The 24,917-nt window shown below is 35.8% G+C and overlaps 1 protein-coding gene across 3 annotated transcripts in view; it reads left to right on the top strand.

The window, feature by feature from the left end:
• Nucleotides 1-24,917, top strand: part of LOC126380022 (GTPase-activating Rap/Ran-GAP domain-like protein 3) — a 314,259-nt gene that overhangs the window by 262,113 nt on the left and 27,229 nt on the right. For all 3 annotated transcript variants that reach the window (XM_050029130.1, XM_050029111.1, XM_050029120.1), the window contains 2 exons: nt 14,796-14,888; nt 21,272-21,353. In XM_050029130.1, coding sequence (XP_049885087.1) covers nt 14,796-14,888; nt 21,272-21,353 — 175 coding nt within the window. The remainder of the gene's footprint in view (nt 1-14,795; nt 14,889-21,271; nt 21,354-24,917) is intronic.

The raw sequence follows: 24,917 nt of genomic DNA, 5'->3' as shown, positions 1-24,917 counted from the left end.
ATAATGTCACGACTATATCACAATTGGGGTAGTCAGAGGTACATCCATCAACAAAAACATTAACAAAAAAAAAGGAAAAATTACATAAACAATTCGAATCGGTTAGGTGGTACAAAAAGCGGTCTTATTGCCAAGGTAAGCAAGATTGCTTAATCTTTAAGGTTGCTATGTACGATTAGCAATTACAAAAGTACTGCTAAAAGTCAACTTTTATGGTCATCATCCCCCTAGCATTATCCCGCTTTTTCACAGTGTCCGCTTACCCAACCTGAAGATTTGACAGGTCAACAAGCCAACTTCAATGGTATTTTGTTTTAATAATATAATGACTTTTGTAGCACCTGGTGTCCGAAGCGTTAATTACGTGCATAACTTTATGCTCTCAATCCTTATTTGGACAACGTTAGAAGACAACTTAAACTCACACTTAGGCGGTTGTCATACGACGCGGTCGAGGTTGCGTTTAGCGGTGAAGCGGTCGGCAATGTTGTATTTGACTTGTATGTAAACTGTCGATTCTTGACACACGAGCACCACCTCACCGCACGAACGATCGCGCTGCCGAGCGCACTGCCGACCGCGTCGTGTGATAACCGCCTAAGTAATAAAGATTAAAAATGGATTATGATTAACCGAATGATGATATACTAACCATCTTATTCCATATTATGCTGTATTGAATTATCTATTGACAACGTCACGTTAGAGAAGACGTTCTCCAACATTTATATTCTTAAAATAACAAGACAAATACCAATTCTCACACTTCGCTAATGTTTTGCACAAAACAGGGTATGGAAAGCAAAGTATTTGATACGACAAAATATGTGCACTGAAATAATGTGTGTGTACAGGGTGTTAGTGACAACGTAACGAAAACTGGGGGTTAAAAGGGCCACATCACAACAATTCATCTAAAAAAGCAATATCGCTATTTGACACTTTTTCACATTGCGCACTTACTTTTATATGCGCAAATGTCAAATTGCAATATTGCTTTTTAGATTAATTGCTTCGAAGCAACACACCTTTGGCCTTTTAACCCCCCAGAAATCTGAATAAGAAATCATGATTCTTAAAAAAATTAACAAAATACCATTAATATCATCCTGAGTAACTAGTTATAAAATGTACTGTTACAGAGACGCGGTTTAACTTTGACACTATTATCACCTCAAAACTTACATGTATGTGAATGTATGAATACATGCTTTTCAAAGCAAGCTCCGTAAACTAGACTTCCATTCGCCAAAGTAATAGTAAACACAAACGCAAAGCATGACCACGGAGTTCGACTGCGGTAACTCGCTCTACATTGCAGAGTAATCTACAACTACGGCTGTTTACTGTTTGCTCCAAATTGCCAATAGCAAGACCTTCTTGAATGTAACTTATAACTTACAAGAACTTGATGTAACTTCAGATGTAATATGTAGCGAACTTATGTGAGTGATTAAAGTCAATCAAAACTATATTGAATCGCTTGGAACGGAAAATCTTATAACTGATAAACACAATCTAATACTATCATGTGGTTTCCATGATGTGTGTCCGGTTAATGGCAATAGGCTCGCCCCTTATTACATGGGACAAACATGGCGGATAGTGGGTGTACGCTGTTACACATCTGCCTACCCCTTCTTAAATACAGGCGTGATGCTATGTTAAATCAGATTATAGATTTTGTTAGTATCCAGCGCCCGATCTAGGTAGGTATGCCAATACCTAGCTAGAGGCTATATCGTATCTAAACTAAGTAGTTCATTTAATTGATAGACACCTAGGTACCTACGAACAATTTTCTAGGGAAACAGAGGGTTTGAAAAAGCCACATCGAAGCAATTCAACTAAAAAGCAACATTGCATTTTGACATTTGCGCATAAAAAGTAAGCGCGCAATGTTAAGAAAAGTCAAAAAGCAATATTGCTTTTTTAACATTGCTTTGATATGGCCTTTTTAACACCCCAGTACTTGTAGCAAGTTTATTAACTAGTTAGTTATACGAGCAATTACATATTGCCCGGCCACAAATGGCGGGGATGTTATGGCAACTTGACCGAGAAATTGTTTACAGATTGCACTGGTCCTCATGCCCCTTAAGAATACTCAAACTATTACTGCACTGTACGACACAAATAGAGAGCATTTAGAACATATCAACAACATAACATAGTATAACGTGTATATTGTGTAGTGAGCGCGTAGTGTATAGTGTAGTGTAGTAGTAGTGTAGTGTGGTAGTATAGTGTCACTACTAAGTGAGTCTTGTTATTGTTATAATTGCTAATCTGTTACCTATGATAATGGACGAATCTGCAGTACATGGTAAAACTTTTTATAAAATATATATAAAAGTAATCTTATTAAGTTATTATAGAAATTATCTAAATTATATAACATTATCCCGTTTTCACGGATCCGCTTGCCTAACATGAAAATTTGACAGGTCTGGTGTTTTACAGAAGCGACTTATGCTAAGTGTCTTATTACAAAAATAAATACCGAAATATTAAATACTTGATCCTGAAATAAATAAACTACGAGTACAGTCACACTCCGGACACTTCATATAAAACACCTCTTTTTACACAGACACTACACATTGACGTTATCGTACACGCGTAACTCTGTAAATAACGTCTGACGCCCATACGTTTGAAGACTAAAGACCAAGGGGTGAGGTTAACCTAGCTCAGCCGCCGGTGGGGAACGGAGAGTTGCCTTTCTGTACGCAGTAATATTCCTTATTCTATGGCACAGACTCTCCTTCAACTTCTTAGCAGTTACTTACAGTTGAAAGCATTGTTAATTTGCACTTTTTCTCTTATTCCTTGAAACTTTTCAATCTTCATTTCCACTTCACTTTACTACTGTTCTGTTACTAATATTTTGCTTTTCTCATCTACTTGAATCTAAAATAATTGCAGATTTAGAAATGGAATATAACTAAAATGATTTCGTATAAGTACAGTCATGAGCAATATAATGTACCCACTTTAGGACTCTGTCGCACTAACATATTTGACATTTAGTGAGACTTACAGTTCAATTCGTCAAAAAAGTTAATGTGACATGGTACCAAAGTGTATACATATTAATGCTCGTGACCGTACCTACCTAATAATGATAATTGACGATCTACCAATAATAAAAACGGTTCTCAAGCAGCAATATATTTTACACATAACATAAACAGCCTATATACGTCCCACTGCTGGACACAGGCCTCCCCAAGAATTTTATTTATTTACAAGAAGAACAAAAGACAAAACTCATTATCAAAAACAAAGACAATAAAGGAATATAAACCTAAATAAAAGAGATAAAACTATATAAAAAGATGTGCTTTCTTGTACAATGATATATGGTATGAATTGTACAATATGGTCGATTGTAACCGGACTTAGTTAACATAGATGTAACTTAAGCTTACGACTATATCCCAATTGGGGTAGTTAGAGGTACATCCATCGCAGGATGAACTAAGTACCCCCGCCTCACCAACCTTTCTGTTAGATCAACGTGATAGGTGGTGTGCCGTATCGTCTTCGGTAACCGCTTTAGTTATATCTACATTTTATATCAAGCTGATGATCAAATTCTAAAATTCTTCCGCATCGTACGCGCTGTCAGAATTTTTAATATTATAATGGAAGTAGTCTTATACGAAAGAGTTTGTAGTACGTACTATCTCCTGTAGGTACGGATGAAGTTTTGACTATTTTCAAACTTCAATAAAATAATGTAGTGTAGTTATAGGTCTTTTGTAATCAATCTGTCAATTGTGTAAATGTGTTCATTAAAGAGGCTAAATAATAATAAATAAAAATAATAAAAATAAACGTAAAAATAATTTTATAGTAATACTATATTAGAGGAACTCGGTGGCGCAGCGGTAAACGCGCTCGGTCTGCGATTGTTGAAGTTAAGCAACTTTCGCAAAAGCCGGTCATAGGATGGGTGACCACAAAAAAAAAAGTTTTCATCTCGAACTCCTCCGTACTTCGGAAGGCACCTTAAGCTGTTGGTCCCGGCTGCATTAGCAGTCGTTAATAACCATCAATCCGCACTGGGCCCGCGTGATGGTTTAAGGCCCGATCTCCCTATCTATCTATAGGGAAGACCCGTGCCCCAGCAGTGGGGACGCTAATGGGCTGATGATGATGATGAATAGGTACTATATTACAGCACGAGAATTTATCCTCTGGAAAATGGCCGTTACGTTATCTCTTTCGTTTATATTTGTCCGTTCCGATTAACAAATATCCACGCATAAAACGAAAATTCATCCAACAGATAATTCCGAACGACAGTGGATTCATCGACAATAATCATTTTCCCATTCGCTTCGATGGCTTTTGTGGAGATAAATTAGGTATTTATTATCGTATTTTATTTCCACTTTTATAGCTTTGTCATTTCACAAGTCCGATAGAAACAGTATTAAATTCTCGTCAGTCAAATGGGCTCACAGATCCTTGACAAGTGGATCACTTAGCTATAAAGCTAGCCAGCTCAGGACAGCAAACGCTTTAGCTCTCCGATCTCCAACGCCATCGAACGGGTCGGTAGGGTATTTTTCTCATAAGGGCATACATACATACATACATAAACTCACGCCCGTAATCCCAAATGGGGTGGGCAGAGCCACAAGTAATCAAAGACAACTTGCAGCCACTGTTGATACGAAGTCCTAAGATGGATATGATGAACCTTATGGTGATAAGGGATCAGCCTATCGCCCATAACATTAGTCCATCATGAGGGCAGATTCTCAAAAAGACAAATAGTAGTCACTGATTCCTTCAGCAATTATTCTCGTCCCACTTTTACAGTTCGCATCCTTTGTGAAATCCGTCTGAAACATTACCATCCCATCGCAACGCCTTAAAAGAAACTTTATAACGTGACTTATTGTAGATTCGCCATATATGGCATTAACTACTTGGCTGGAGTTTTAAGAAACAATTAAGTATCACGTTAAACCAATCGTTATGTGACGTATTAGGCGTATTTTTCCATTTAAATCTCAACATTTCGAGTTTTTCTACAGTTGAACTTGGAACCAATAAGAATATCTACGATTTCTACTATTCTCGTAGATAAATCAAACTTTTTGCCTAACTTTCTTTTCCGGAACATTATTACTCCCGATCGCGTGCCCGGGGCAGTTGGCCGGTTCGTTCGTATAATAGTTTTATTGGAATAGATATATGAAAACGATTCATTAAAAAGAACTAGTTTTTTGCTGAGTCGATGGTGTAGCTACACTACACAGTAACTAAAAAAACAGCCTCCGTGGTCCAATTGTTAAGCATCGTGCTCACGATCTGGTGGTTCTGGTGGCACGCTGATCACCCCATTGTCTGAAAGTAAGATGATCCGTGCGTGCGGAAGGCACGTTAAGCCGTTGGTCCAGGTTACTACTTACTGATGCAAGTACATAGTCGTTACATGATTCATGTCAGGGGCCTTTAGCGGCTCAATAATAACCCTGACAGCACTCATAACGCATACGATAGAAGAAGACAGTAACTAAAATAATAATAATACATCTGCAACTTTTTAACACTTACCAAGTAACCAACCTCCTTATGTCCGTTCCGTGGTACCGATCTCGACCTGTTACCTATAATAATGTACCACTGGCGTCGTTGGTCTGTAAGCGCACTAACTTTTTCAAACAAAAACCTATTTAAAACCGTCGTCGTTTGCAAATTGCAATAATAAATTCTCTTCACTGCCAAGCAACCGCAACGCTATTTTCAGACAGCAATAAAACAATTGACTGCGTACCTGCGAGGCAATAATGTTCGCCGAGGGATAATCGGCGTAATAAGTCTGGCTAATCCCACGGCGGCTAATAAAGAACCGCTTCAGCCGTTGTAACTCACAATAAAGGGAAACTGGTAAGCAGTAACGGATCCAGGCATAAGGGCTCAAATCTATGAGTACTAGGTACTGGGCACCTAAGCCAAATCTCAAATCAAACTGAAATCTACCTTATTTATCTTTATTGTTATGTATTAATCGACACAAAAATAATTTTATTTTACTTTGACAGTTCACAAAGTACTCCTTTCTTGTACTCACGTAGTGAACGTACGCTATTGAAGGCTGTCAAACAAATTCAAGTTTTGATCGCCAAAATAGGCACCAGTAGGTAAGCTTTACCAATAGCACACTTACCCTAACAATGCCCTAATAAGTTTATATGTATATACTTATTATTATGTTCTCCTTCTATCGTGTGGGTTGTGAGGTGGATTACCAACCCCATCAACCCTGATGTCATGGTTACTATTGAGCCGCCAAAGGCCCCTGACATGGCTCATGTAACGACTACTAACTACCACTCACTACTACTACATATTATGTTGGACTGACTATAATTTACTTCCTATATGTTAAGCCGTTTCTCCCGGTTACTACTTACTTTCAAGCCAAGCTTGTTTTCATAAAGCCAAGCCCCTAAAGAGCCACAAAGCTAAAGTTCTAGATCCGCCAATGTTGGTAAACATTGAGCTTTGACTTCATCATCGTTTCGTCCTTTGTGACGACAAAGACCTTAATAAAAGTATATCAGTCACGGATGTTAGCTTTGCACGAGTAGTCTCACAAACTCATATTTTTTTATTGAAATTTTCCTTTACCGGTGCCTACGTGAAAAAGTAGCATGTGAATAATGCGCCAGATAAGACTAACTCTATTTGAACTACAAGCCAATAATACTGCGTTATATTGCAGTTGGGTTCCAGTTGGATCGCAGTCGGTTTGCAGTTATGCCGCTGCAAATATTCTTAGATTGCTAGTTTTTAAACTCAACTGCTGTTCATGTTAACGATATTTTCATTCTCGTTTAATAAATTATAAAACCTTATAAGACCTTTAATATACTTAAGTACTCAATGAATATTTTTGTACCCGCGCACAAAAATAAAGCCCGAGAGTTCAAAAATATTTAAATCTTCTTCACAGACAATTTTAGAAGCAAACATTTCTTACATTACGTATATTTAATGAGCCTTGAAATTCTTCCACCTGACATACCATGCTGAATTCACCCATATAAGAACAGAGGAAATGGAAAGAGTTTATTTTTGTCGAGTTGAAAACGTTTCGGCACGAGTTTCCACGTGGGTAATGTTACTCGGGAAATAATTCACGAGATAATTCATAAGATGATGCTTGTTTCAGTAAGCAGGGAAGTCCACTTGCTACGATCCTAACACACCACATTTTCGCTTCCTCCACACTCATTACTTTAGTTTCGTTACACACGACTGTCTTCATCTTAACGTGTGGGTTGTGAGGTGGATAACCAACCTCATCAACCCTAGTGTCAGGGTTTATAGGCCTCTGACATGACTCATGTAACGACTACATACTTACATCAGTAAGAAGTAACCGGGACCAACGGCTTAACGTGCCTTCCGAACCACGGATTATCTTACTTTGATCAGCTTATAATGTTCTAACCAAACTAGAATAAGAATAAAATAAATTTATTGCAGCTATATTAGTTATTTTATTCATGGAGCCATGTTATGGCGCCATCCAGCGCTAGTTTTCAGTCATCAACTAGGGATCACAAAGTGATTTTTATGACATGTCCCCGCCGGGATTCGAACCCGGGACCTCCGGATCATGAGCCCAACGCTCAACCACTGGTCCGCGGAGGCCGTTACACACACGACGGTTTAAAGTAGGTATTTTCTATCAACCTTGCTTTTCCTTAAGACATTCTCAATTGATCACGGTATGTTCGACTAGACTTCCCTTTTAACTCTGATTCTTATTGCATACAGAGACGGGAAAACGCAGTAAGCAGGCCAGGCTTAACCTTAACACTTGCGAGTACTTATATTATTTTGTAGTCAAAACGAAAACAAAAAGACAAAACGTTACCAAAGGTGGACTTATCTCTAAAAGAGATTTCTTCCAGCATTCTGCGTGCAACAAGCTTCAGTATTGACATTAGCCACATAAACCATCTAATAATAAATGGCTAATATTTTATTCATAAACCAACCTTTTTATTTATATCATCCCGTCACCCTCTTTATTTATACACTGACATACGGAAGGTATTTTTTATACTAGCCCTGAGCACTAGCCTATGGCCTTTCTGTCCCGTGGGGAACCGTAGTCGCCCAGGCGGAAGAACGGGTGACTCTCTATGTGAGGTTGCAGGTTCTAATCCCAACATGAGTCTCAACCAATGTTTCTCGAATTTGTTTTCGAATTCATGTTTGGATCATAAATTATTATTACGTGCTCATTGGTAAAGGAAAAATTGAAAAAATTGAAAAAGTTATGAAACCCATTCTCGAGAAATATGTTTCGGAGGTATGTGACCTACCTGTATTAGGCAGGTCTTCCTTCGCAGGTTAGAAGATCAGACTGGCAGACTTCTGTAAAAAACCCAACCTGGCAAATCTTCATGTTAGGTACCTCAGCGGACCCCGTGAAAATAGGATAACGCTAAGGAGATGATATGGCCTTTCTGACCCGCTTCCTGCTCTCTAAAATATATAAATTGGTCAATAAAAGGGTAATGTAACACCCAATGGTAGGGTTACCCTATTACTCATACAATAGGTCTACTTCGATTATAAAGTCTACTAAATTTGAATGCGTTATACGAGAAAGGTGATAACATTGTTATTTCGTAATTGAGTTCGTATTTCAAAATAAACTAATCAATAATAAATTAAACCCTCGTCGAAAATACTTCTTGTAAAAAATAATTGCATTGATCGTAGATAATAAAAATACAAACCCATTTTATTTTATAAACAGGTAATTTAAAATTTTACAAGAATCAGAATCATTTATTGAACGTAATTATCATGGATTTTGTTGAAGGTCAGTGTAACATTTTTGAATCTACGTCACTTCGCAAGCTGTTATGGCTAAAGAGTAGAAATGACAAGAAACTGCAAGAGCAACACATCTTTTAAATCAATATAGGTATGCATTTATATGTTATTTAATAACTAGATCAACACATTTAGTACCAAGCATTTAGGTAATCATTAATCTAATTTCAGATGAGCATTAAATTTATTTTCTGACAAATTCGAAATATTATATTTCTGACAAATTCGAAATATTGTAAAAATGTATACATATCTAACCCCAAAAAAGATGAATTTAACAGCCTACGCTCGTCCACTGCTGGACCTCTCTTACACTGAGTCACTGAGTTCAGTCCTCGGATTTTCTCTTCCAGCCGTAGCCTTACGGATGTAGTCACTCCATCTAGCCCAAGGGCATCCTGCACTAGGTTTTCCAAAACTCGGTCTCCACTCGAAAATCCGTCTTTCCCATCGGTTGTCGGTTCAACGGCATATGTGACCCAGTCCATTCCCACTTCTATGTTATCTACTCAATTATATTTATGTCATATTTACTATTATTTGCTTAATTTAAGGAAAACATTGTAGCGATATTTATTTTTTGTGTATAATAATAATTATTATTCATTATCATCATCTTCCTAGCATTATCCCGTTTTTCAAAGGGTCTGTTTACCTAACCTGAAGATTTGACAGAATAATAATAATTATTATTATTCACAAAAAGAAATAGAATAGAACAAAAAAGACAATAACATCATATCAAATTTCCACTAAACAATTACAAAAAAAGCAAGACGTAAATATCGCTACAATGTTTTCCTTATTTTCTCAAAAGAAATAAGTAAATTAAATTTAAATGTCACGCCGAGAACATGTAGCTACTTACTTACTAGATTTATATACGCGCACTCTTTCTCGCAATATTAATTTCTAAATGACCTTTCATTTTCAATTATTCTAATGTCTGGTTACAAATGATGGAAAGTAAAGTCTCTCGCATGTAAATTCGTTTGCAAACTGTAAATAAGCAAAGCAGATGCCTACAGGCAGCCACTCCACATAATCCTTTATAAGCCAGCCTTTGTCTACTTATCTGCCACCCATAATACCCACTTCATCTCAAATTTACTGCCAGCGAAGGTGAGCCCGTTTAATATAGTAGAGATGTTATTAACAAAGTATTAATACTCAAGTATCAAGTACCTAATACATTCGATAACTCGAGTTGATTGTATGTACCTACTTCAATTCGGCACTAATTAATTGACTTTACCAAGGATGACCACCTTGCATACCAACCCGCATTGGAGCAGCGTGGTGGAGTATGCTCCGTACCCCCTCCGGTTGATTGAGGGGAGGCCTGTGCCCAGCAGTGGGACGTATATAGGCTGTTTATGTACCAAGGATGACACCAAAATGTATCACATTCGTTACCGCTCTAGCGATGTCCCGTTTTTCCCCAGGCTATTATTTACTTAAGTAAAATATGTAGTCGTTACATGCACCAGCTAAGGGCCAGTGTCAGGGTTACTATTGAGCCACCAAAGGCCCCTGACTTGGTTCATATAACGACTACATACTTACTTAAGTAATTAGTAGCCGGGACCGACGGCTTAACGTGCCGTCCGATCAGCCTGAAATATCCTAACTAAACTATAGAGATCACAAAGTGATTTTTGTGACGGGATTCTAAGCCTAATGCCCAAACACTCGACCACGAAGGCCGTTATCAGGCTGGTGGTCTGCCTCGACATCGAAGTAGAATATAATACAACAACATAAACAACCTATATACGTCCCACTACTGGGCACAGGATTCACTTCAATCAACCGGAGCGTACTCCACTACGCTGCTCCACTGCGGGTTGGTGGAGAAGTAGAATATATTTTCAGTTACTTCAAATTTGGCTCGTAGCATCACTACTTGTGATCAAAAGTGATAAATGGGTATTATCTGGTGAATGAGTTTATTGTTACTGGGAGCGGCCATCGTGTGATTGACGATCGCCACGAGTCGTAAACTCATTTACTGCCCGGTTAATGAAAACGGTGATTCCCGATTACGAAAGCGGTTTTATCTGATTTAACAGACATAACAATATAAATGGGTAATTCTACGAAGGCCCCGATAAAAAGTTATTTTTTAAAGTTTTAACTAGACTTAGAGGAAAATTTATAAGTTTGCGTTGACAACTATTGATTTGACATTATAATTAAGTTTTAAATCATCATAAAATTACAAACTATTATAACTTTTCCCTTAGTGACAGAATTTCAATTTACAAGCTAAATTTACGTTCCTAAAATTTTAATGAAAATATCATCTTCTCCACAATAGTCAGAAATTGCCAATTTAATTTAAGTAGTTCTTGAAAGTGAACGGAAATTCGTTGAAAAATTACAATTTTTTCGACACACGGTCGTTGAATTCTTATTTTCATTTACATACATGGGCTAGTTATATAAATTTTTCCAAATTTAGTCTACTAAAAAGTGTATATTATATATGACTTTTGCCGTATAGGACTTATCCTTGTTACTAAAAATTAAAAATATCCGAAAAGTATTTATGATTTTTCAAGTATGAACGCCGGCAGCACATTTTGCCTGAAAATTAGTTTCAAACTACCCTAAGAGATCCAAACTTTTTATTCATACCTATACGTATATATCTTCTGACTCAATAAACATCGAATACATACTATAAGAAAAAAATAAGTAAACACCTAAGTAGGTAAGTACCTATAAAGTTTAATAACTCCAATCAATTGGAAATACACCACCCACGTGTTCACATAGGTATATTAAGTTAAACGAAGAGACGGTATGTGAGTTTCATTGCCATTAATTTGCGTAATTACGAGTAATTACAATAAATTCCCCTTCGTACTTGGTATATTGAGATACGCATCACATATCACAGTAATTTCAAGGGAGAGAAACATATTTCTGTGTTTGAGAGAAACATATTTCTCTGTGGAATAAGTAATTACTTCTCACATAATTATGTACCTACAATTTGATTAAACGTTACATTCAACGGAGTGGTGACAAACCTACTTACTCGTTTAAATTGGGTGAAAGGTCTTTAATCATGTGGGTAGGCCATAATCAACGCTATAACGGTAGAAACATCTATATCAGAGCCCAAGTAGAGTACATTGTAAAAACTCTGATGGACAGTGTAAAAAAAACACAGTAAGTACCAACTCTTTGCAATATGAATAATACGGCGACTAAGGATACGAAAAAGATAAATCGTAAAACTTATAAAGAATTGCTAAGGCTGTGTAGAACTTGTTCTATCGAGTGTTTTACAGACATTGGTCCCGATTCCAGCAGACAACTCTTAATTTTATTTTAAGTTATTTCCTTTTCGGCGGATAAGAAAATGATAGGTATAACTTAAAATAAATTTAGATTGTGTGTGCAGGAATCAGTACCACTTGCTACCTAAAATTGAGACTAATTAACCTAGCATTTTATTTGAACTTCATCACAGACAATCATTTATTTATCATCAAATTACCTATATTAAATATTCGAAACAAACCAAACAATATAAGTTAACTGCTATTAGTGTGATTGGGAACAAAATGCATGTCTCGTTCACACTTCTCACAGTCACACGCGACAACACGCTAGGGCGCGTCTTGACATTAAACAAGCCTTCACTTTAGGGCTGCCCACTTCTGATTTTTACTTAATTTATTTTCTACTTACTCTATATAACTATACTTCTTTATTAAGAATTAAAAACCTCATAATAACCACTGTAAAATGACGTTCTATGATGATAATGCCAATTGTGTTAGTGAATATTGCACGTAAAATAAATTAATAGCTTATTGGTGCAAGTCCCGTATAGGGGATCGTCCTATCCCTTAATGTACTCTTAGGACGATTTTGCAACACAAAAACCAGCTGAATGCATATGCTATACCCACTGTAATGTAAAACTAGGTTAAATCTCTCTCTGGCCCTGTGCCCTGGCAACCCTGATAGACACTATAGGGTTTCATTTAGCCGAGACTATTAACTGAGCTGACACTATTAAGCACATGACAATGGCAGTCCGCTTGTCTGCCGCAACCTACATTGTTCAGTCATTGCTATCTCAACATCGATATGTCAAGGCTGTGCTATTAATACTCCTTTTTCTAATCTATAGGTATCGGATTGTTTTTGTTATTAAAAAGAAAAGAAAGAAAAAAGTATTTAATATTTCAGGACGCCACATAAGTACTACAAAAAAAATACAAACATACCAACAAACATTACATAGACAATAAAATAAAACTAATTAAGTACTTCCTTAACTATTATTACTTTACTTTTATTTCTTTCTTGGATTTTTTGATTATTTATAATTAATTGATCAAATACCAGGAAAAATTTGCCCAAGGAAAAAAAAATCCTTATTATAACAGTTTCCTTATATTAAAACAGTTTCCTTATTTATTAAGTAGTTTTATCATAAATGTAATTTATCATTTGCTGCATTTTAAACGAAAGAGATTGAAAACTGAAGACAAGGCACTGGTCTAAATTGGATATTAATAACCGAAGACAAGGCTTAGGCCTATTTTTATCATGAATTTCGAACATCATTACTAAAGTCAATGCTGTATGGTCCTCGGATCTTTGCCTGCCTTATATAAGGCATATATAAGGCGCATTTAAACAACAACAACTAATACACACGTTGACCACGTGTTTATTTTTTATTGATAGGGCACTGTTCCGTGCTTTGGAAGGCACGTTAAGCTGTTGGTCCCGGTTACTACTTACTGATGTAAGTAGTCGTTACATGAGCCCTGTCAGGGGCCTTTGGCGGCTCAATAGTAACCCTGACACCAGGGTTGATGAGGTTGGTACTCCACCTCACAACCCACATGATAAGAAGATTGATAAGGCGGCGGTATTTGTTGTTGATCCAGAACTTACAAACACACTAGGTAGTATTTATTAGTAAATGCTAGTCCAAAGCGAACCCGAAGCGTCTAAATGCTTAAGTACTTGATTTTACTTTATCGAAGTAGGAACCTATCGTATTGTAATTTCCACACCAGTCGCTCAAATGAAATGTATATGCAAATTAATTCCGCATAGATATGGAAATTCTCCAGACCAGGACCAGGTACATGTTGGTATGACATGTTATCTTTCTCACGCACTAATCTAAATGTAAGGATAGGTTTGAGGCGCTGAGAACACAAGCACTCTTTAATTGCTGTTTAAAAGGTTCTCAACTGTTTGAAAACTAGAAACACCCAATTGGGTCGTGTTCTAGGTTCAAAATAAATAACGAAATTCTGTTTACTAAATAGACACAGATCTAAAACTAACGAAAAACATTTTCTTTTTATATTTACAAACATATACATTTATCACGTTTTTTATGACGTCACACAAATTCTTTTCGCTTCTTCATACAAATTCCATAGTGATTCCGTGTTTTGACCTTTAGTAAAAAAAAAAAACATTTTTATTTCAGACTTTCATCCATACATGTGTTAGTAGAAAACCTTAAAAGTAAGTTAGTATCAAATTAAACAATTCTATTTAAATTAAATTATTAAAAGTATACATATTTATGGTTCATTCTAGTTGAATCCTTATTAGGTCCAACCAGAACAGACACCCATTGCCTAATTATAGGACACTCATACCTGTCACCAATACCCCCCAGGATGCCATTGTGGCTAGACCTAGATTGTGAGTGGATTGTGGTAAAAAGTAACTGATTTGACTAGATGGAAACTAGCCTATTAAACTATATTTTGCTTTTTATCTGTCACAAACGTTTTTCCAAAGACGCGAAGACGCTCATTTTGCCTCAATCACATGCTAAGACGTGTCACATTGCGAAGCTGTATAACTAACTATTTATATAATATAATAATGGAAGTGTATTTGTTTGTCTACAGTTATCGGGAACAGCAGGGGATCCAGGCACATTGGATGCAGTGCAGAGGCGCTACCGCCTCGAGAATGGAAACTCCCTTGGAGAAAAGGATGAGGTACGGACCTAATATCTCTATTTTTTTATAATATTGTCTTTGATGTCTTAGCAGGAAAACATTTTTGTTTTCTTCAAAATGTTCAGTGGAGCTGACTTCACAAATTAATGTTTCAAAATATGGTGTTTATGTAAACAAATTACTTCATTGATAATTTTGGAGCGCGGTTTCTTATTTATTTATTTATTTATAAAGTACAACCGCATCACATATATTAAAACATTTTACATTTATAAGGTTACAGTATTGTGACTAATATATATGACAATTACGGCGTACATAACTTATACAATTAAGGGTACTTAAGTATTTAAAAATAAAGTAAAATTAAAATTACACATCAAACTTATAAGGAATGTATGAGTATAAATTTTAACTTAAACAGTTCAGTTAAAACCACCGTAATTATTTTTTAAAGTGGAGCAAATAAAAACACTGTTTACCCGGCGATTGTTAAATGTATCTCTGTTTCTTCAAAAATGCACAAGAATGTCTGGTGAATCCGCTTACCCCAATAGGCTTTGAAGGCGAACTTACGTGGTTATCGTAGTTATTTATACCTATTTAGGTACATAATGGCCCCGATTCCTGCAGACACCGCCTAATTTTATTTTAAGTTATATCCGTCATTTTCATATCCGTCGAAAAGGAAAGGGACGGATGATTCACAGCTCTTAATTTTAGGAAGAATGAGTAAATGAATGAATAACCCGGGCGAATCAAAAGGTACGTCCCTGGTATGCAATCCGTTTGACGTGCTGTCTACTTAACTGTGTCGGGTTATTGACGGACGTAAAATTTTTAGACGCTTGGTTTAGGTTTTTACTTAAAATTGACGTGTGTTCCATAAATTTTATGCTTGTCGATTACCCGTCCCTTTCCTTTTCGGCGGATAAGAAAATGACAGATATAACTTAAAATAAAATTAGATGGTATTTACAGGAATTAGCACCAATCTGAAACAGGCAAGACAGTTTAAACGTTCCATTCTGTTTAATAATTCCAGTCATGTCTCTGATGTTGACTGAGATATCACGTTGCGTCTAACACGATAATCGTATTATGTCGATAATGGAATGCGCCGGTACCTAAGCTACTCTAAGCTAGTAATCCTAGTAATAATAAATATACATTGGTCGATTAAACAATCGACTCAAGTTTTGTTAAAAGAAAAAAAGAAGCATTTATGAAATGTAACGTAACTATATATTTATATAGTTCAGGGGGGTCAAAAAGGTTGGTTATCAAGTTGAAATTAACATGTAATACTTATGTCTGCGGTCTCTTGGAGCGGTATAAAAATTAAGTTTTTCTCGTTCTCGTTCTGCTTTTATTCAATAGATGGCAGTTGTTTTTTTTTTCTCTTTTATCAAAAACCATTCGCAACTTCCAAATCCGGCCAATTATCGACGTCTACCTACGTCTATCGCTCACAGCTGCGTGGTGATTGATTTATTGAATACAATTTTCCAACTGTACACACCGGTCAATATCCACTGAAATATGTCTTTTTTCGGTAAATAACGTCTTCTGTAACAGCCTTTCAGGTAACGGCCTTAATTTTATAGCTTTATGTAAAGTCCGATAAATAAAATGTAATATGATTAGTAAGTATCAAAAATAATTATGTTATTCACAATATTGTGATTCGTCTATTTCTAAAGAAAATATTGCAATAGTGCTGTACACTTTTTCGAAATACATTTGTAATATTAATTATTACAATTCATATTCAGTGTAAGTATCTACTAATAGTCCAAACTCTTAATCACAGTTTTAATTGGAAGGATTACATACATACATACATAAACTCACGCCTAATTCTATTTGCTTGAATCCTGACATACTTCTCTTGCTTCCTCCACATTCATCAAACGTTTCATACACGCACGCCGGTTCAGAGTAGATCGTACTGAACCTTTTCTAAGGACATCTCCAATTTGGTCAATTTGTACGTCCTTCTGGGTCTTCTTCTGCCGGCCCTACCACCAACCTTCGCTTTATTACTGCTTTCGTAATACTATTCTATTTTTACTATATTACATACTATATTTTTCTTTTTTTATTATTATGCTTCTTCTGCATTTTAAGGAATAATTGATTAGAAATTAGCCATTTTCTGAAAACGTATTGAAAAATCCGATGATTATTATTATCTCGATGTCAACGCCCAACGACATAGTGATTGATTTATTCAGCACAATCAACTAGCAGAACACTTTGCTCGGTACTCGATATCCATTGGACCCTACTAGGTCAGTTCCGTAACCATGTCTCACGTCGGAGCAACCGGGGTCGACTTGTACCTCATCAATCAATATAATTGCGACAGCCGAAATACCTTCTAACGACTATAGAAACTGGCAAATAGAAATATTATAGCTGCCAATGTGTATGAATTATATTTTTTACACCATAAACAAAACAGTTAATTACAGAACAAAAATAGACTTATTAAAAAAAAACAAAAATAATATTAAATCAAAATAAAAGTAATAAATAAAATTCAATGTAAAACAAATTATAATACAATTAACACTTAAACTAGACCTTACTTAAACAGCCCGCCTCCAATCGTACCTGGCGCAAATGTACCCATAATGCTGGCTGCGTTTTCGCGTTGAATAGCCAGCGATATGCTTTGCACCAGGTACAATTCTGAGCGGGGATCCGCACCACTATTCCTGACGCGCCGCCCTAACTCGCGCACTAAGCTCGGGGCATCAGCGCACCATACCCCACTCACCTAAGGGAATGAAGATATATGCCCCCTCAATTTCCCTCACTATTCGATATTTGTACCATTATTCAAAAGCATCCCACCAAGCCGTTGTTGCTGTTTTTAAGCCGTTGGTCCCGGTTACTACTTACTGATGTAAGTAAGTAGTCGTTACATGAGCCATGCGAGGGGCCTTTGGTGGCTCAATAGTAACCCTGAGACCTGGGTTGATGAGGTAGGTAGTCCATCTCATAACCCACACGATAAAAGAAGAAGATTCAAAAGCACGAGTCATATTACATATAAGCCTAGAAAACAAAGAAATATGAGTCTACAAGTAGAGATTTAGAAGTATCTAAAATTTACTAGAGATAATCAAATATAAAGATATAAATATAAATAAAAGATATAAAGTTTTTAACCAAATAAAAATCTGAACCTACACCCGCAAGCATGTGGGGCTTACACCACTAATATCACCCTCACTTGTATCACCGTTCTGTATTGAAAACACGCCTCGTCACAAACAAGCAGTGTCTTTGTTCAAAACAAATACTACGCTAGTTAATGGCGCCCGACATGGGACAAAAAATATACAAGAATGGCTATTATCATTCTCTCGTATTTAAATGTTTTCCTGCAACTGAGGACTCTTTTCTGCATGCGCTTGACGTCTGTGTCTCGGTATTTTCTCGACTTGAAAATAATTATTTCTCACAAGCGAGAAAAATCTTTATTTTATTAAGGTAGACACCTATCTCATGCTAAACTATATGAAAACTGTATAATATATTAATTTTTAAATATCTTCCTACAACATTATTTGTTAAGAATTTCACCTAGTTATAACTAATACAGTCATGAGCAATATAATCTACCCACTTTAGGACTTTGTCGCACTAACATATTTAACATTTAGTGAGACTTACAGTTCAATTTGTCAAAAAATTTTAATGTGACATGGTACCAAAGTGTATACATATTAATGCTCGTGACCGTACATGAAAAGGTTAATACATATATGTTTGTGTGATCTCTTGCAATACATTTATTTGCTCTCTGGTGGAAGAAAAGTATTCAAAGACCCCAGTTTTGACGATAATGTGATGGGAGTAGTTTATTAGGCTTAGGCTTGTACTTAATTTAAGCACGATTTAACATATAGATAAAGTGAATGATAAAAGTTATTTATCGTTTCTTATCGATCTTTACCATTAATATTTTTGAAGTCGACAAACGTAAGTAACAGTAATTCAACTAAATTGAAACAACTGCCTCCGTAGTCCAATGGTTGAGTGACGGGCATACGATCCAGCCCTGGGTTCGAATACCGGTGGGGACATGTCACCAAAAATCACTCATAACCCACACAGTACTTCAAATACATAGCTTAATCCTTGGGATTAACAGCTGTTGGTTACGTTGGTACTTCAGTAAAATCTAAATAAAAACCGTCAGAATTACTGCATAAGTTTCTTATTAGTAATCAATCACTAATATGTATTTAATAATAAATAAATAAATACAAATGTTATTATTACCATTCCCGAAATCCTCGTTTGTTGGGTAGACAGGCCTCAACTATATTTTATAATAATAAATAATCATAATAAAATGTATTCATTTCACCAACTTAACTTTGAGGTCGCAGGTTGAATCCAGCACAGGCCTAAACCAATGATTGACAAATTTGTTTTCGAATTCATGTTTGGATCATAAATGATTATCACGTTCTCAGCGGTGAAGGAAAACATCGTGAGGAAACCCACATTCCCGAGAAATGCATTTTCGGAGGTATATTACCTAATCTGTATTGGACTGGCTTTACCTTCGCGGGTTGGAAGGTTAGACAGGCGGTCGCTTCTGTAAAAAACCGGACCTGTCAAATCTTCAGGTTAGGTAAGCGGACCCTGTAAAAAACAGTATATTTTTTTTAAGTAAGTTAAATCTTTATTTCCTCTATTTTTGTAGAGGAAATAAAGATTTTACTTATAATGCTATGGAGATAGAATTAACAATTAAAAAGCTCTGATGGTACTTACAATATGTAAAACCTATTTTTAAAACCTATAATTATGTAATCGTACTCATATATTATTTATGAGTAGATACATTTACTGAGGTTTTTTTTTTCGGGCATATCTTAAAGTTTTCAAATGCTGGTCTTTTATCCGACTTATACCTATTTCCCTCGACTTCAGTGCTATAGATTTCAGGGAGGGATTAGGTCAAAAGAGACAGAAGAGTGGGTAGATTCCGGATTAAAAAATAATACCGTTGAATCAATCTGATCCCTCACTGATTGCTCGTGGGAGTAAATTGCACTGCCGTGGAATAAAATAGTTATAGATTTAAGACTACCTCTTCCAGAAAACATTTTCACTTCAGTTTTAAAACGACATAAACAATCTTTCGTTTTCCTTCAATTTATTCAACAAGTTGAAACAGTCTGACAGTGGGTTTGCCCACGACAAATACGTCTTTGAACATCTAAGCTAAATCAATGTACTTAGTACCATAGAAGAAGAAATAATAAATACTACGTATAGAACGGCAACTCTCCGCTCCCCGCCAGTGGCTGAGCTAGGTTTACCTCACCCCCCTCGAACAGAGTATAGACTTGAATTGTATGGAGTCACACGTCACACACACAGATGCGCGTGTACTATTATAATGTCAATGTGTAGTGTCTGCGTAAAACGAGGTTGTTTGTACGAAGTGTCCGGGGTGTGGTAGTACCCTACGATCGTGATTCAATTCTAAACTACCTATTTCCCTAGTTCATGAGCTAAACTTGGTACTCGCACCCAAAAAATAATTTTCCTCTTTACTCGAACAAATAACGTAAAATATTAGAAATTGATACTAATTAGAAACTCCGTTCTGTCAGATTTCTTTTCAGATTTGTCTGAAACAATAATTAAACCTGAGGATTACGCTATATATTTGATTTTTTTTGCGTTTGTCCACTATAAAACATTAAATAGTACAGTGATGAGAGATAAAAACCTTTTATATTCTTTCGATATCTCTATATACTAAATCGTACCTTAAGCCAAATTCTCCTACCTGCAACATTACCGTTAGATCCCGGGACGATAAAATACATTGTGTTTTCTTTTCAACAGAGAACAAATGAGTTCATTGCAAGAAAGAAAAATCGTGAAATGTTATGCGAATGAAATGAACTACTGAATTTTGCAAATGCAATATTGGATATCATGCACCACATTGCTTTAAAATGAAACAAGTGAAAGAGAACCTTAAGTCACATATATGCGAATTTTATTTTTAAATGTTTCTTTTATTTAACATAAAATTCTTGTCGATATCCGTAGTAGTAAGCAATTAGAATATTGATTTCTCAGTCTATTAAAATTGAATTTGGAAGTCTGTAATTATACCTTGTCCTCTATTCTAAACCTGTCATATAATTTATTATTCTTATTTATTTTACATATAAGAAATTTAAAAGTAGAAGTAAACAACAACGAAATTAAAAGCCAAATTATCACTGCTTTGTAAGACTTCTTTTGATATAGCCTCAGTCTCAAGGTCTTTTCAAGGTGACTCTGTGGTCCTTAAAACACTTCAGTAAGCGTTTATTATTTCAATGTCAACTTGCTTTGTGTCGGAAACATTTTGAGGTTGCTTTTTTTTTCAGCTTTTCGGGCCTCCTAGCGCGCCAGTGCTCGAGAACCCAGAGTTCCAGACCAGATGGTACTTCAAATATTTCCTTGGAAAAAGTAAGTGTTTCTCAAGTCCCAGCTTTTGTTACTTTGACCGCACCTCATTATCCTTCGTTTTTCACAATTGCACGATCTTGTTCTTGACCCTAGTTTTCTCGTTGTTTGCATGAGAATATATTATTTAGGTACATAACATAAGCTCACGACTATATCCCAATTGGGGTAGTCAGAAGTACATTATCCATGAAATTACGCCATCTATGTTTCTTTGAGAACGTAGCCTGGAAAGTCCCTTATTATTCATCTGTTTTTCATCTAGAAATTGACAATACCTTCTCTAGGAAAAATATCTCGATAAGTGGGTATTAAATGTATTATTCAGTCTGTCTAAACATTCGGTTACTTATTTAAACGATGAATTATTTATTAGTAGCTCTACTACTGCGTACTTATTAAGTAATTTCGTTCGATATACTTATATTATGTAAACCATACAGTAGCTAAGTATACGTAACGTGGTATTTACGTAGTGTTATTTGCAAACAAACAATAAGAAATTTCTGTCCAACAATCACCAAAAGTGGAGTTGTATCCGTAAAATCTGCAACAATTTTTATTTTACCATTACCTACCTACGTGTCATCAAAGTTTTGTAATTTTTAAAAGTACCTTTAATACATAATTTTGGTAAAGCAGTTAGCGGTAAATCGACAACAATTGCGCAATATTATGAAACCTATTTATCGATCGAATCAATCGGTCTTGTTTCAACATAAATTATGATTTTTTTTTTTCTATTTAACTTATTTATGAATTTTAATCGAGAAAAACTTACTTAATAATAAGTCCGACAGTACTTATATCATGTTTTTCTATGACGTCACAGTGTGCTTTTTCATAAAATCCATAGTAATTTCGTGTTTTGACGCTTAGTAAAAAATAGCAGCAAGCCATGCTTTTGTAATCCACACTTTAGAAATACATGACTTGTGCGCGTTAGCTCCACGTAAAATTAAACGCTTCACTAGAATATTATTTACATTAAAAGATATAAAAGTAAAAAATGCCTCGCACAGCAAAGTCCATGTCATAAGTGAAAAGCATATTGCCAGAGAAAATAATATAATAGTAAAAAAAATATGATATTCATGCAAAATGCAAAACAGCCGATTGCTATTTCGACATTCTTAGCTAAGTTTCCGGACTGGCATGCCTTCACTGCGTGCCAAACAAAGTAAGGTCAATGTGGGGAAGAGCGTCTGGGCTAAAAGACCGTCTAGCGCCAATAACTTCTTCTTATCTATCATATCCGATCATATGACTTGGTCTACAAATAATATCTTCTTCCATAAATCCAGTCAAACTTAAATTTTAGAACAGTGTTCCCACATTGACCTTATATGGATGGAATGAAGTTGGGAGACGGCGGGAAATAAGAAAACAATTCCGATTTCCTCGGAGGAAGTGCCGTTCGGAAGCCGGTGAATAAGCAAATATCCTCTTTAATCAGTTTAATTCAAGACAGTTCCAGTATAAAATGTTCGAATGATTGAATGGATACCTACGCTACGCTTTTGATGTTTTTCGTTCTGGAAGTTAGATAATTAAATCCAGGTGCTAATATTCAGTTTATAAAGATAGTAAAGCAAACGAATAATTATACTATTTTTCTCCATAATAAGGTATACTGTGAATAAAAAACTGGGCCGTCAGAAACACAATTAACAAAAAAAATATCGTCTATAGATTGTCTCGCAGAAAATGGATTGTATCTTTCCAATCAATCTTTCTTTCTCAGATAGGGTATATTAATTTCCGCCAACATTTTCAAGAAAATAATATTTCTAGACACTGTTTACTGTACCGATATCCTGTTAGAGCAAAATAACACGCCATTAGCAACACGTTTAGCTTCTAGGAAACTTTAAGAAACCTTGTTCAAGATAGTTGAACAACTCTTTGTTATTTTATACTTAGTAACTTATTTAATATCCTGTTCAATTTAGAATACTGAAATCCCGTTCTTTACTATCTCCTGAAGCAATCAACCGACCATCTCTTGTCATTTAAAATTTACTAGTTAGATCTCGATAGGGTTATTAATTTATTACACCAATAAGCAAAATCAATATTGGATTGAGTTAAGTGAACCGAGTCAGAGAATGTGGGTCTCGTTAGTCGAAGGACGACCAGAATACAAACCATTACGCCGCTGTGCGAATTTCGACGACAAAGCGGGGAACTAAAAATCTTTCAAAGAAAAACATACCAGTTTAGGTTAGTGACCATACGAACTTAAATTGTGCTAGACCCAACGTTTTTCTTCAGTCCATATGATAATTCGCAATGTAAGCGACGATTCGCGATTCACCTATATCATTAGAGATGTATCAAATCATCAAATATCTGTTACCGTCTAAGACAAAACTGATATGGCTAAAACCTTTCCGTTCCGTTCCTAGCAATTCGCCGACAGTCGGGCATACCGTACCAGTTCAAAACTATTCTAATAGTAATAAACTAAACGTCAATAGCACTGACTTAGTTAATAAGCAAAGTTATAAATTAACTACTTAGTTCATACGCTTTACCCTTGTGGTACTACAGTTGAAGTCACTTCTAACTATGGTTCGGCTTTTTGGCGGGAACGTGAATGACATGGCTTCATGGCTTTCTTCAGTGAATAATCTAAATAATTAATACACAGTGGTGTTTTGTGGTTAATAATCGCATTAAGTTAGTCGGAAAACATTCGCGATAGTGTTATTATATATCGGAATATTCAATAAACAAGTGTAACAAGTGTATTTTCGCTTCGTGCCAAGAAGCCGCTTCATAACATAACTCCAAAGTTTATGCGGACTTTTGAGTTAATTCGTTTGGAGTTCGGAGTAGGAGTCTGCTTCGAGAGTGGAGGCTTAGGTTTCATGATTCATCGTCATCACCTTCCATCATTTCATTAATCATCATCAAGAAAGAATACCTAAGACTTGACTGTTTGGGTATAGTTCCCCTTGCATTGCCCTTCGGGAAAAACCAAAACAAAAAGAAATAACTATGGTTCGCAGTTAAAATTATGGTGTGGCAAAATTATCCCACTTGCCAAATTAGGTATCAAATTGTATACAAACAGAATCGGTTTGATTGTGAAATGTGAATACAAGACACTAAAGTAAAACGTGGAAAAATAATATAGATGAAGTTTGTTGTACAAATCGTGTGATAGAAAAAAAAGATAGATACCTACAGACCGCGCCGCGAAAGAAATCCCGAAACGACAGCGCTAGTGTCGCCTTACCTGTATAGAATTATTCTGATAAATGTCAAGTAGTTCCATTAAAATCCGCGGTCCTTCTTTCGTGGCGCGTACTCTACCTATATAGTCCGAGGGTATTTCTGATACCCTTTTGTTACCTTCCTACGATGAAAATTGCATTCTCGCAATTGATGTCTTCTTCGACTTTTTGTTTTCTCACTAAGCATCCCATTTTTCTTCACTAAACACATGTCCCTTTCATTCGGTATTGCTTTCACGTAGCCTAAATAAAACAGATTCTGGTTATTTACCGCAGATAATATACGTCCAGAAATATAAAAACTTTTTTCATAACAATTCAATCT

This window comes from Pectinophora gossypiella, chromosome 3 (assembly GCF_024362695.1).
Source record: "Pectinophora gossypiella chromosome 3, ilPecGoss1.1, whole genome shotgun sequence".
Taxonomy (NCBI): Eukaryota; Metazoa; Arthropoda; class Insecta; order Lepidoptera; family Gelechiidae; genus Pectinophora; species Pectinophora gossypiella.
The sequence above is the reverse complement of the archived record's forward strand: the minus strand, read 5'-3'. Positions and strand labels throughout refer to the sequence as shown.